The 15,616-nt window shown below is 41.5% G+C and overlaps 1 protein-coding gene and 1 long non-coding RNA gene across 2 annotated transcripts in view; one reads left to right on the top strand and one right to left on the bottom strand.

The window, feature by feature from the left end:
* Positions 1 to 4,216, bottom strand: part of LOC127374105 (uncharacterized) — a 34,098-nt gene extending 29,882 nt beyond the window's left edge. Inside the window, exon 1 of the long non-coding RNA XR_007886997.1 lies at positions 4,124 to 4,216. This is a non-coding gene — a long non-coding RNA (uncharacterized LOC127374105). The remainder of the gene's footprint in view (positions 1 to 4,123) is intronic.
* The window catches only part of LOC127373978 (uncharacterized), a 423,284-nt gene that overhangs the window by 365,880 nt on the left and 41,788 nt on the right, over positions 1 to 15,616 (top strand). Inside the window, exon 37 of the mRNA XM_051418866.1 lies at positions 5,471 to 5,644. Coding sequence (XP_051274826.1) covers positions 5,471 to 5,644 — 174 coding nt within the window. The remainder of the gene's footprint in view (positions 1 to 5,470; positions 5,645 to 15,616) is intronic.

Raw genomic sequence — 15,616 nt, 5'->3', positions numbered from 1 at the left:
TGTGAATGTCACCACTCCTCCCCATTCAAAAGATTTTTACACGAATACATTTTGAAAGTGCTCAAATATTTATTTAATAACTGTACAAACATGTACAACGAAGAATTATATATTTTACATATTACCTGAAGTTATTGACGGTTGCTCCGTGTTAGGGTGGCCATTCCTTACATCAAAAAAGAGGACACTTTACATACACGGGGACACACAAGCAGATATTTGTTTGGTATGATCGGTTTTAAATGTTAATGTTTTTCCACCAGATTACATAAAGGTGCATACACATACCACATAGCTAATAATAAATATACAAGATACAGCTCATGACAACGTGCCCTTCCAATTCAGATTACATAGGTCTAATAAACATCTTACAGAAACTGTTCTTAATGTTTTTATCTGGATAGATAAAGGGTAAACAAATACAGCACCTTCTGTTTCTGATGTATAGACTTTACCTATCTACATCTGAGTATGAGCATTTTCAGAAATTCAGTCCAACAACTGACATTAGCTCACGTTATATTCTGTCGCTGAGAGTTTGATTGACAGCCTGGTGGTAACCTAGCAACTGCAGTGAGCACATGGCTCATTTGAATATTTAAATTAGCCATGTGTTGATAGTTCATGGTTGATCTCGGAATGCTGACCAGCCAACTTCACCACAGACTAAGCTGCAAGCTTTACCGCCATAGAACCATAGAAACAGTCATTGATCTCTTGATCTGGGTACAAAAAGAACCGATTGCAGGTATCGACAGGCGCAGTTTGGATACTATGTTGTGTCGGTCGATACCTTACCATTATTACAGAAAAACGTAAACATCACCTTCTCTGACAGGTGCTTCATATCCCCTCACTCCGGTAACTGTCCATGCTGGATCTGTCCCCGTCCTTTTAAAAAGCATGAGTGCACCCAGCTAGCCAAGCCTTCCCGGTGTACCGGCTACGGGAGAAGCCGCCGCATATACTGCTTCCCTTTCTCTCTAGCCTGCTGTCTGATTGAGAGCTCAGGTTGATCTGGGCCCAGCTCTTTCACCCCAACTTTCTCCAACAAAGTTCTCCTCTCAGACGGATCTTGGAGGAGAGATTCCACCGAGTTAGGGTTGGGTCTTGGAGGAGTATCGTTCGCGGCCCTAGAGCCTGGTCCTTATTTTATCAGGGGCGAACTTGGGGCGATTCTTGGATTCGATTTAAGGACGCTGATTGGCTGAATTTTATGTCATACATTCATATCTTAAATTAGCAATTGGCTTAACTGCTACATAGAGCCGCCTCCTGGGGGCGCTTTCTCTATCGGCCAGAGCTGATGAGGCTTCAGACAGGCAGAGGATATTTTACACATGTTACTGGCTGCATTCCATATTGCAAACACACAAATATTGACATACTGATATTTTTATCATTATTATTATTATTATTTTTAATTTTTTTTATTTATTTTAATTTTTTATTTATTTTTTATTTTTGTGGCTCAAGGGGGGCGGCGCCCTAGCGCCCTCTATTGGCCAGCCGCCACTGGTGAATTGTCAGTCTGTCCAACATGGATCTGATGTTTGCTTCCATGATTTGACTTTGATTGAGTCATTCATATAATATTCTGTTCCAGCTGCTGGAGGACAACATTGTCACTTTTGTGAAGAACGAGCTGAAGAAGATCCAGAAGGTTCTGAGTTCAGATTACCCAGAATGCTTAGAGATTCAGAGGGAGGATGAGGAGAAGTTGGACAGGGAGGATGAAGAGCAGAGGAGCAGCAGCAGAGAGGCATTTCTGAAGATCACAGTGCACTTCCTGAGGAGAATGAAGCAGGAGGAGCTGGCTGACTGTCTGCAGAGCAGTAAGAGGATTTCTCTAAAGATTGAACTCGCTGGATAAATGAGACATTTACTGATGTCTCAACAGACGGACCAAAATATATTCACATACTCATTCTTTAAAGCAGTGTTTCCCAGACTTTGGGTTGGGACCCAGAATGGGTCACTGATAGGGATCGACTGATATGTTTCTTTCAGGGCTGTTACAGATACCGATTATTAGTAAGGAAGGAAACCGAACATTCGCAGGAAACATTCTTTTGAATAACCAGCGAAACTGTGGCGTGTGTGGAGGCTCTCAATGTGAACAACGCCACCTTGGGAATTGCACCCAAGGAATTATTTTACATTGATCAAAACACAGGTTCGTTCCACTCGATAGGTAAGACACGTGGTTCCCAGTTTACAAAGATACTTTATTTAATAAAATATATATATCATTTTTATTATATATATATATATATATATAATAAAAATGATCATTCATCCCAAATAATAAAAAAAGGAACCTAATCAGGGGCTGAGGCCTACTGGTGGGGAAAGAGCAGGTGAAGGGGAAGGGGACTCAACAAAACTAAATTAAAGAAAAAGGGTTCACCCAGACATACGTGGCAGTCACACACTATGATTTCACCAAGTCCAAGGAAGCACAGCACACAAGAAGGAGGGACACCACCACCCACATCACCAGCACCACCACCAGCCTGCAGCCACTGAGAAGGAAAAACAAAGGAAGTTACTACAGAAATAATTAACCCAAAATGTACAACAAAACATACAGTATAAGACAGGAAATAGTTCACAAAATAAACTTAACAAACCAATTTACTTAATCAAAACAATAATACAAATAAAGAAAACAAAACAAGTAATACAAAACTAAGGGATTACCTCCTCACAATCATTCGGCTACAATTAAAGAAATAAAACAGGTTAAAAGTGTGGTGTCGGCAGTCCACCATGAAGCCGACTGTAGCCAAAAGCCAGCAACAGCACCAAGCGGCAGAGACAAGCTGTGTGGTTAGCGGCTATGTAGACAAAGCAGGGTAGGCAAAGCTAGAGACAAAGCAGCAGCGACACAGCCGTGCGTTTAACGGCAGAGACAAAACAGCAGACAGAGCTGTGTAGATAAATCTGTGTAGACAAAGCTAGCGATAAAGCAGCAGACAAAACAGCAGTAGCCCCAAAATCACGTGACATATGGCGTCCGAAGCAACAACTGCTTCATTGCCTGAATGGAGCTGACTGGTTCGCAGTCCAATCAGGCGATTCACTGCCTCGTCTCGATTCTGACAGGTGACAGGTTGAGACAGTTTTGAATTTGAGCGCCTTTAACACTTTATAACTGCAAATGTGAAGAAATTGTGAGCAAAAAAAGAAACCGGCTCAACCCAAAAACTGTTGAAAAATTAACGTACCATAATAAAAACCTTTGAGTGTAACAACGTAACAATGTTTTGATATGTGAATTAAATTTCACACTTAAAACAGAAGAAGAGAAAACGCTCTTCTGACTAGTGTGTGCTGTAATCTTCTTCATCATTAGTTTATAAATGTAACTCTTATGGTTTCATTCATTATGTATTTTTATTATTTCAAGGTAGCTGCCACCAGCTGAAAGTTTAACACAATGTTTGGGAAACACTGCTTTAGTGGAAAGAAACTGTCATATTTTTTAATCAATCACTTGATCTTCTTTTCTGTGTCTTCATTAAGAACATATTGTTGGAGTCTGTCAGCGTGAACTTAAATCTAACCTGAAGAAGAAGTTCCAGTGTGTGTTTGAGGGCATCGCTAAAGCAGGAAACCCAACCCTTCTGAACCAGATCTACACAGAGCTCTACATCACAGAGGGAGGGACTGCAGAGGTCAATGATGAACATGAGGTCAGACAGATTGAAACAGCATCCAGGAAACCAGACAGACCAGAAACAACAATCAGACAAGAAGACATCTTTAAAGCCTCACCTGGAAGAGATGAACCAATCAGAACAGTGATGACAAAGGGAGTGGCTGGCATTGGGAAAACAGTCTTAACACAGAAGTTCACTCTGGACTGGGCTGAAGACAAAGCCAACCAGGACATACAGTTCACATTTCCATTCACTTTCAGAGAGCTGAATGTGCTGAAAGAGAAAAAGTACAGCTTGGTGGAACTTGTTCATCACTTCTTTACTGAAACCAAAGAAGCAGGAATCTGCAGGTTTGAAGAGTTCCAGGTTGTGTTCATCTTTGATGGTCTGGATGAGTGTCGACTTTCTCTGGACTTCCACAACACTGAGATCCTGACTGATGTTACAGAGTCCACCTCAGTGGATGTGCTGCTGACAAACCTCATCAGGGGGAAACTGCTTCCCTCTGCTCGCCTCTGGATAACCACACGACCTGCAGCAGCCAATCAGATCCCTCCTGAGTGTGTTGACATGGTGACAGAGGTCAGAGGGTTCACTGACCCACAGAAGGAGGAGTACTTCAGGAAGAGATTCAGAGATGAGGAGCAGGCCAGCAGAATCATCTCCCACATCAAGACATCACGAAGCGTCCACATCATGTGCCACATCCCAGTCTTCTGCTGGATCACTGCTACAGTTCTGGAGGATGTGTTGAAGACCAGAGAGGGAGGAGAGCTGCCCAAGACCCTGACTGAGATGTACATCCACTTCCTGGTGGTTCAGTCCAAACTGAAGAACATCAAGTATGATGGAGGAGCTGAGACAGATCCACACTGGAGTCCAGAGAGCAGGAAGATGATTGAGTCTCTGGGAAAACTGGCTTTTGAGCAGCTGCAGAAAGGCAACCTGATCTTCTATGAATCAGACCTGACAGAGTGTGGCATCGATATCAGAGCAGCCTCAGTGTACTCAGGAGTGTTCACACAGATCTTTAAAGAGGAGAGAGGACTGTACCAGGACAAGGTCTTCTGCTTCGTCCATCTGAGCGTTCAGGAGTTTCTGGCTGCTCTTCACGTCCATCTGACATTCATCAGCTCTGGAGTCAATCTGCTGGCAGAAGAACAAACAAAATCCTGGTGGTCTGAAGTGTTCGGAGGCAAATCAACACGTTTCTACCAGAGTGCTGTGGACAAGGCCTTACAGAGTCCAAATGGACACCTGGACTTGTTTCTCCGCTTCCTCCTGGGCCTTTCACTGCGGACCAATCAGAATCTCCTACAAGGTCTGCTGACACAGACAGGAAGTATCTCACAGACCAATCAGGAAACAGTCCAGTACATCAAGATGAAGATCGAAGAGACTCCCTCTGCAGAGAGAAGCATCAATCTGTTCCACTGTCTGAATGAATTGAATGATCGTTCTCTAGTGGATCAGATCCAACAGTCCCTGAGTTCAGGAAGTCTCTCCACAGATAAACTGTCTCCTGCTCAGTGGTCAGCTCTGGTCTTCATCTTACTGTCATCAGATAAAGATCTGGACGTGTTTGACCTGAAGAAATACTCTGCTTCAGAGGAGGCTCTTCTGAGGTTGCTGCCAGTGGTCAAAGCCTCCAACAAAGCTCTGTAAGTACAGACAGAGTTGGATTTCTGTATCATTACTTAAATACTCTGCTATCTTTTCTATCAACTGCTTGTTTTTCATTATGAATGTATTAATAACACAAATGTTTTTTTTTCTTTTATCGTTGATAATTGTCTCTACAGACTGAGTGACTGTAACCTCTCAGAGAGAAGCTGTGAAGCTCTGTCCTCAGTTCTCAGCTCCCAGTCCTCTAGTCTGAGAGAGCTGGACCTGAGTAACAACAACCTGCAGGATTCAGAACTGAAGCTGCTGAATGTGGGACTGGAGAGTCCACACTGTACACTGGAAACTCTCAGGTCAGATCATAGTATAGTTAATCTTTAGTTAAAGGAATATAAAGGAATGTAAATATCAGCCCGATTGGCCCCTCTGACAAAAACATTTACTGTCCTAGCGTACTGGCGGCCCGCAGGCCACATCCGACCCGCCAAAGCTTGCCATCCCACCCACAGCATAGCTACTGATGACAGTATTTCAATATTTATATATTTACAGTGTTAAATTAATATCAATGGGGACGTACTCAGAAAAACTGCAGCATTAAGTCACTGCTAATGAAAACCGAACATTTCCGTCTGCAGCAGCTGCAAATTAAAAGTATTTAACTGGAGAAAAACAAGTTTAAATTAAATGCGTGTTTGTCTGTGAGTTCGACGTTGGCTGCCAACTATTGCTCATCTAAAATACATCTACAAACCAAGACATCGGCCATTTTTGATAATTTCTGACAGTGGATGAGTTTTGAAATATGTCAGGGAGTAATGGAACAAGAAGGAGCAGCCACAGTGAACTGTTAGAGGAAGAGCTGCAGGTGACACGCTGCACACCTGCAACCTCTCAGCCAGGTAACCAAAGTTACTTTTACTGTCGCTGTTCAGAGTCATACTGTGTGCAGCATGAAATCAGATCACAGTTACTTAGTTGATAATGATAATTGATGAAAAAAGACCAATCATTGTCTGACTTCTGTATTAAAACCAATAATTAGAATTATGTGAGCTGTAGTGATAAACCATATTTAACTACAGGTGTCACATGCACAATAACAGATCACACAATCAGGACTGCATTCTTACAGACTTTAACCATCACTCCTCAGTGAGCTGCCTCCTTGGTGGAGGTCTGAAAGTACTTTGTAGTATCCAGTTATCATTATGGATTCTAATGTTTTTAATCAGTTTGAAAGTATAAAGCAAAAACTATACCAGTAGAAAATTCTAATGATGATGATGATGACAATGACGATGTCAATGGCCACAGAGATGTGTAATGGTGAATAATAGTGATGATGATACTACTACTACTACTAATAATAATATTAATAATAATAATAATAACAATAATAATGGCAGTGAAGGTCAAGCAGGACCACGGCAGCAGGAACCACCAGGATCCTTGAGAACCTGCGACACAAGAAAGCACATTTCTTTACTGGTTTCCAAAGTAGATTTTAAACCCAGCACTTGACAAAGGCTGGTTCTTAACCACTGTGTCATCTGTTTACAACCATAGAACATAGAGCTTGTCAGGTATGATCCCTTGAATATCTTATCATTTCTTTATGTTGATCATTGTCTCTACAGACTGAGCGGCTGTAACCTCTCAGAGAGAAGCTGTGAAGCTCTGTCCTCAGTTCTCAGCTCCCAGTCCTCTAGTCTGAGAGAGCTGGACCTGAGTAACAACAACCTGCAGGATTCAGGACTGAAGCTGCTGAATGCGGGACTGAAGAGTCCACACTGTACACAAATCATCAGGTGAGGATTCATTAATCTGTTCTTTCTATCCTCATATTTTAGAGTAGTTTTATTTTGCCTCTGCTGCTGGAACCTGACATACCAAAGAGGAATTTTAGGAGTCAAGAACTGTGTAACTGACCCAAAGTAAAACTCATACAGCCAGTTATCAAATGAACATGTAGTGCCCCTAAGGCTTACCCAAAGGAAGTAATAGTAGAGCAACTAACATCTACCTAGGTCAGAAGTACGGTGCCTTTAATAACTCAGGACGAGTTAGTTTGGGGATTGAACAGTTGACAGTATTTATTGCCTCAAGCAATCCAACAATATGATCAGCAATTCACATGGAATGTAAATAAAAATACTAAATCAAATAGCTTTCTCAGATGTAAAATAATAAAAGAAAAGAAATAGTCCTTTAAGGAGTCAGGTATTGAGTTCAGAGTTCAAGGTTCAGTTCCTGATCCTATTATATGATCACTGATTATACTACTACTACCCGGGTAGAGTTAATAGTAAGTAGGCAGTCTTATCTGTTCCTGAATGTGCAAACTAGTCCAATGTCTTCACCGCGTCCCCGACCCTCCACAGTCACTCTGGGCTGGGCTCGCCATCATTGGATCCTCTAGATTCTTTCTGGTAGCTCAATAAACCAACCTGCACAAATAGTGTAGAGTATTAAGTTACTCTGTTCTGTTCTTATTTCTAACATGAAACCTCATTACCTAATTTTCTTAGTTAGCTTAGTAATAACCAATGACTAATGACTACAATGGAATGAACTACCAAATGTAATAGCAACTGGTACTTTAAGCACCAACAAATCTCAATCATGAATTTCTATAAACCTCAACAATTGGTATTCTATCATCAACTAATAAATGATTTATCATCACTTTCTATATGCAACATTGTTTTTAACTATTCCATACATCATTTAATATTTTAGACTATAAACAGGAAGTTTAATTGGATGTATTTATGATGTACAATTTAATAAACAAAACCAGCTCAAACACAATGTAGTTGGGTAACAAATCATTAAAATATATAACCAATTTAAAGCTGAATGATTTTAATATCAACACAAAATAAGTGCAATGCACCTTATATATTTTACCCTGCTATGAGCTGTTCCTTAACCAACCTAACAATTGGCTTAAAACATTACATTAGTAGTCCAGGGTATACGCGGGTATACAGCCTTATTTTTCAGTCAGCATTGCGTATACACATTTCTAAACCCCCCCTGATGCCACCATTCAGTAGTATCTGCGAGCCAAATTGCCGATTTGTTCCCTAGGATGGTGAAGCCATGACCCACGCTACTCTGCCTCTAATTGGCCAATACTCGCTGCCTTTACTGATTGGATTGGTTAACTTTAGGCATGACGAGGAATGAGCCAATCGGAGGCAGAGAAGGGCGGGTCATGCCGAGGTAAATATTGCTAAAGACAAATTCACTTTTACAAGTTTACTTTAAATGATTTGCCTTTAGGATTTGTAATGAACCGGTAAGATGAAGCGAGCTATCCAAACAAACATTTCATTTGACAATTACAAACATCAACATCAGCCAGCAGCTCAGCTGATGTTAGCGATGCTACACCGGTACAGTTAAAGGCCCGGACACACCAACCCGATTATCGGCGAGGTCGGTGACTCGAGTCGGTTCGGTGTGTCCCGTACCGTCTTCAGTCGGGGTTCATTTTGGCGAGTAATGACAATAACGATCCCTCTTGACTACTATCAACACTCTCTGATGAAAACAATGACTGACAACAGCGTGCGCTGTGTTTACTAGGTCATTTTTCCGGTTTTCATTTTTTTTGGGCGACAACACAGATTAGCGCCGCCTGCTGTTATGGGTACATATTGCGCACGCGCAGAATGTACGCTCCAGTCGGCGTCGGTTGGGTGTGTTCGGAGGCATTTTTTTGACCGACCCGGGGAGACGGGAGCCGACTGATCAGTCCGACTGCTTTTCAGTCAACGGTCGGCCATCGGGTTGGCTCGCTCTGCCCCCACCCCGTCGGAGAGGATGCTGTCAGTGAAGGAGATGCAGCCTCTTCGCCCACAGTCAAAAATGCCGGTACAACTCGGATGAAGACGTCAACTACGGTAGGTGGGCGTGGGCCTTTTTTTTATTGCTGGACCTTGTAAATGATGTTAATAACATGTCAGGGCTCGACAGTCACGGAGATAGCTACAGCTACATCATGTGTAAGTTAAGGAGCCCTGGAGGTGAGATGACGTTTTTTTGGAGATAGTAGGTCGCGCGTACGGGTAAAATAAAAACACATCCATGTCACCTCCAGGGCTCCGTAGTAATTGACTGTTTAGGGGGAAAAATTAAATGAATAAAATGAAACGGATTATGACAACTTTACACTTTTGAATGGGTTGTGGTCATTGTTTCCCTTGTTACATTTATAGCCTGCAATTCAATCACTTTTGTTGTTTTTCTGTAGACATTAATAATGACTGGCCAGACCTGTGGACTGCCAAACAAAAAGAAGATTTTCTTCTGAAACAGTGGACACACAGAAATATTGTGTGTGTGTGTGTGTGTGTGTGTGTGTGTGTGTGTGTGTGTGTCCTTGGATGTATATGGAAGAAATGGACCATGCACCCATACAGCTGGATACAGTACAGTTTGTTTATGCTTCACAGGATGTCTGGTCTGTAGCAGTGTGAACTCCATTGGGATCAACAAGGAGCAAGGTGTATCACTCTCAAGAGAATGGATGAACTTTGAAATTGTCTGGCCAGGGAAGTAGAACAACAAGTCTGTTTGCCTTTAGAAATAAGGTGAGGAAACATGCTCTGTCCAAGGCCCACACTCAGGCTGTGAACGTGGCAGAGCAACAGAACAAAGCTGCCATTGAGAATGCAATGGAGAATATGAGCGAGTCCTACATGAAGGAAACTGAAGCCAGGTTTCGAACAGCCTACCATCTGGCCAAAAAGAACCGACCCTTTTCTGACCATGAGAGCCTCATTGAGCTGCAGGAACCGAATGGTGTAAAAATGGGCTCAATACTTTATTCAGGTTACAGTGCAACACAAATAATACAACATGTTGCCAGTGAGATGCAGAGCAAAATTGTCAGTAACATTATAGCATCATCCAGTAAGTTAGCTGTCCTAATTGACGAGGCATCTTCTTTAAGTCACAAAGCTGTCATGATAGTTTCTATTAAAGCATCAATTCAAGAAGAAAGCCCTGAGTTCATACACCTTGAACTTGTTGAAATCAGAGAGCAGATGGCATAGAACAGGGGTTACTAACCTGTTTATCTAGTGCTGGCTTTACATTTGTATCTGATGGAGCCAGTGTCATGTTAGGAAAGAAGTCAGGAGTAGCAACCAGGCTGACCTCGAGATTCCCAAAGCTTTTTGTATGGCACTGTATGAACCATAGACTTGAACTCGCTGTGTCAGATGCAGTTGATGAGGTAAACTCTGTCAATCACTTCAAAACTTTCATCCAGAAGCTATATTCTCTGTATAGTACGTCAAACAAAAATGAACATGAACTCATAAATGCAGCAGCTGAAGTAGGCTCACAACTTCTTCTCATTGGCAGAATCTTGGATGTACGCTGGGTGGCCAGTAGCTTTCGGATTGTTTGTGCTGTTCGGACATCCCTGGGAGCTCTTGTGCAGCACTTTAAAAATGCTTGCTGTGATGAAACGAGGTCCACCACAGACAGGCAAATGTACAGAGGTTTACTAGACCGTGTTCAAAGTCCAGAATTTATTTGTGACCTTGGGCTCATGTATGACACTCTCCATGAACTAAGTCTCCTGTCACAGGAGCTTCAATCTCGTTCGATAACTCTGCTCAGAGCGGAGCATCTGCTGAAACGCTCAATCGGAGTGATCCAGTCATTCAAAGAGAGTCCAGGTGAGAAATATAGTGAGGCTTTAGAAGCAAAAAAGACTGGGGAGTATCGGTCTACAGCACTGAAAACAATTGCAAAGCTGAAGTCTATCAACCCAGGCCAGTTCTTACAAAGCCTTGTGAACAATCTGGAGAAACGCTTGTGTTTTGAGGATGAGACCATCAAGGACCTCAGCATCCTTGATCTGAGTGAATGGCCATCAAAGCCCAGCATCCGCCATGGTGAAGAACAAATTAAGCGACTGTGCAAGCGATTTAACCTGTGCACAGACCAAGCACTGAATGGGATGTGGGACCTACTGGAAGAGCCCAGTAGTGAGCCCAAAGACCTAAAACCACTCATGAACTGTATGAAAACATTCCCTGTCAGTACAGCAGAGTGTGAGAGGAACTTGAGCCTTATGAACAATATAAGCTCAGACAAGAGGGCTGTCCCACTGATCTCAAACATATCAAACTTGATGATGATTAATATCAATGGCCCGCCTACTTCCAAGTTTGTTCCTAGAAAATATACAAGGACCTGGTTGAAGAGCCATCGTGCTGCCTCTTCTGTGCGTTCTAGCCACAGTATCGATACATTAATTCCCATTCAAATCCCCCGTGTTCCACCTGGCACTCTGCTTGCTGCCCATTTCCCCCGTTGGCTTTGCAGGAAGAGTGATTAGGTCAGCCAGCCGCTAGTGTCACTGTAGAGCATTTCTAGCAAGTTACCAGTCTAGATACTCCCTTTACACCAGAGACACTCATTGCGCGGCTCGTCAAGCTTTAATTGGTGGCTCGCACGGTAGCTTATAACAATATGGTAACACAGCCAATACATTTTTTCAAATGTGCTACATAAATATACAGTGAACACAGCACTGCATTACACTTCTCCTTTCACCTTCATTAATGGTGTTTCCTAAAGGGGGTACTGTCAAACCTGGCGACGCAGCCCGCTTATGGCATTGTTTACATTTGACTGCAGTGCACGCTGGCTATGGAGGACTGAAAGTGCCACAATTAAATAAATAAATACACCATTAAATAATTACTTAAATGTGTCATTTATTAATTAAAATTGGAATTAAATACATAAATGTGTAATTAAATATGTCATTAATTAATTTAAATACCGATTCATTTTATGTAAAATACATTTATAATTATTTCACTATTTACATTTACATTTCATGGTCCTGCGTTGCAGTGCTTCATGAATGAATGATGGGAGCACTTTGGGCTTAAAGAGAATAAGGAAAGCTGTCAAGCTATAAAAGCTGTCAAAGAATCTGTTCAGAACAGGCCACTTGCTGCACTTTTTAACTCTCCATTGTTCATTGTAATACTGCACTTTAAATAAAATAATTTTTTTTTATAAATTCTCACCACATCTTTGATTCATTTTGTCCAGCATTTGCAAGCTGTAGACTCTCTGTCCAGTCAGAGCCATATATTGAATATATATTTCAGTTTTTAGTTCAATTAATTCAATCCAATTCAATGGAACACTCACAACAAGTCACCAAAATGACACTGTCCCTTTAAAATCTTTCAAAAAATTATGTAAGTGTATCGAATCGTATCGTTGGCTGAATATCGTGATATATATCGTATCGTGAGCTGAATATCGTGTATCGTATCGTATCGTGAGATTAGTGTATCGCTACAGCCCTAGTTCAGAGAGTATATCACTGTTGATGTGTTGTAAATGCATATATATTTTTTCATTGTAAACTAAATATTGTTGTTTGTTACATATTGTTTTGTTGAATAATTTGAATGATGATGTTCAATCATCATATGATATTTATATATATATAACGAGTTATGCTAAAATAGTGTTTATTTCAATTTTACAACAGTGCACTTTTGAGTTTATCTGATTGGTTTTGATGTGTGGAAGAGAATGATTTATGTTTTTTAAATCTAAGGTTAAATATGAACAAGGATACATTGTCAAATTCAGATCTGAAGTATTTTATTATTGTGCCTTAAAAAGCACAATACTACTCTTCCTCATACTTATTATTATTCTTCCGTACGTTTTTCGGCGCGCTTCTCCTCCCGCAGTTTTGGTCGCACATACACAAAAAGGTATCAAAACGTGCGGCTCGGTGAGGACATTAGAACTATGACTTTTCTAAGTGTTTCGCCAAACGGTTTGCCGGTAAATCGCCAAAAACCAGTCCAAAAATGAATGGGTGTGTATTGCGAGAATGTTCAACCGCTAGAGTGCGTGACATCATCACTAGAGTGTGGGGAGAGAGAAAAATTTGTCGAAAAATACATTTGTAAACTGCTCTCAAGTCCACAAATGTCACTCTACAGAAATAATTTATAGATAGAAATGTAGGTAAATCCGTTGGGGTCTCAGTGATACCACTGCTTAAGCTGTCCGACAAATAGTTTTGGCGGGAAACGCACTGATGCGCCAGCAACACCCTCTCACGGCCCCATCTACTCCCATGTTAAAATGGAGAGGAGAAATGTTTAAAGGAGCTCGTTGAACCTCTTCTCTCTCTCAATCTCCCCAGGTCACATTTTTAACTTTAGCCACTGAAACTCGGCAGTGCTATAGTCAACAAGATGACGACGCTCACAGTGTTTTCGGTTTTCATTTGGGTTGTTCCTGGCCATGGGTTCGAGGGGATTCAATTTAAATGTTTCTGTCTCTCTCAAGACTCTCAAGTGCTGTGGCCTCCCCTGGTTGCCACGACAACCAAAGCCTGCCTCACACACACACACACACACACACACACACACACACACACACACACACACACACACAGCTAGCTACAGAGGCTGACAAGGCATTAATAAGCGAGTCCATGTTTCCATGCTGCTCTGACCCCCCTCCTCCTTTCAGGGTGGAGCCTGCTGGAGTCCGATGGTTGAGACCAGGTCTGAGGAAGTGTAAGTGTGAAAACAAAGCAGCACACATTCAACCATCTTCACACTGTGACATCACTCATTCACAGCTCTGATGTCATCATCAAAGTGTCAATCAATGATCAGATGATAGATCAATAACTGCAGCTGTATTGTGTCTTGTTCTCTCCATCAGATTCCTGTGAACTCACAGTCGACACAAACACAGTACACAGAGAGATCAAACTGTCTGACAACAACAGGAAGATGACAGCTGTGAAGGAGGATCAGTCATATCCTGATCATCCAGACAGATTTGACTTCTATCCTCAGCTGCTGTGTAGAAATGGTCTGACTGGTCGCTGTTACTGGGAGGTCGAGTGGAGAGGAAGAGTTGATATATCAGTGAGTTACAGAGGAATCAGCAGGAGAGGAAACAGTAGAGACTGTTTGTTTGGATTGAATGATCAGTCCTGGAGTCTGGAGTGCTTTGATGATGGTCGTTACTCTGTCTATCACAATAACAGAGAAACATTCATCTCCTCCTCCTCCTCCTCCTCCTCCTCCTCCTCCTCCTCCTCTGGTAGAGTAGCAGTGTATGTGGACTGTCCTGCTGGCACTCTGTCCTTCTACACAGTCTCCTCTGACACACTGATCCACCTCCACACCTTCAACACCACATTCACTGGACCTCTTTATCCTGGGTTCAGGTTCGGGTTCTGGTTCAGCTCTGGTTCCTCAGTGTCTCTGTGTCCTCTGTAGGAGGGAGAGAGAAACTTTCTCACTGCTGACCAGATAGTTCAGTCTGTACAGGATCACACACAGCTGATGTTAGTTAGTACCAACCTGATGTGTTTACTGTAATAGAGGAGGAAGAGGAGGCTGAAGGAAGAGAAGAGCAAAGGATGCTGGGATGAAGGGATCATGTATGAGGGTAATGTGCAGCCTGCAGACGTAGAGATAAAGAAATGATAGAAAGAATTGATCTTCTTCTATAACTCTGAGAAAAATTAACATTTTTAGGATCAAATGTGGCTGCTTGTTTTTCAAGTCTTCTTCTTTTGAAAGCACAGTGAGAGGGAAAGTGTTTTTATGACTCAAATATTAAAGTGTGAACAAATATTCAACTTTGAGTCTAAAACTGAACTTTGTTGCCTTAAAACTTTTGTTTCTGTGAAGAAGAAATGTGTTCAAATGTCAAACAAGAGTCTTTCAGGATCCAAATTCAGCATCTGTGTAAAAATAGTTCCAAGGTGTAAAGAGTGGCTTTGATTGGAACAAACTAAATTCATCATCTTTGGTCATCCTGGAACAAATGTACAAACTTTGATAAGTCAGGTTGAAATCAAAAGAAATCAAAGTTTTGGGATGATTCTAGATAATAAATGATGCTGGAAACCACATCTAAATGATGTCAAAGCAAAACTGTCCAAATGGATCCAACACTGTATAAAATGAAGGATTAGTTAAATCCAGCTTCATACTTTATATTGAAAGTGAAAGAGTCCAAAAGTTCTTTGAAATGAGATAAAGTCTAATGATTAATTTCATGAACAAATTTAAAAGTGATCAGACTGACATGTTGGCATTAGTACAGTAGAGATAGTGTCACATTAGTCTGACGTCAAACACTCAATAATCTGCAGCTTTTCACTCTGTACACAATCCATCTTTCTCTTCTTCATTTGTTTTCTACTCCACTGGTTTTATTCTTGTTTGTATTTGTTTCATTATTTGTGTAAAAATTAAAATTTAAGTTTGTTGACTCTGAAT

The sequence above is a fragment of the Dicentrarchus labrax genome, unplaced genomic scaffold, assembly GCF_905237075.1.
Source record: "Dicentrarchus labrax unplaced genomic scaffold, dlabrax2021, whole genome shotgun sequence".
Classification (NCBI taxonomy): domain Eukaryota; kingdom Metazoa; phylum Chordata; class Actinopteri; family Moronidae; genus Dicentrarchus; species Dicentrarchus labrax.
This window is presented reverse-complemented; position numbering and strand designations above follow the sequence as displayed.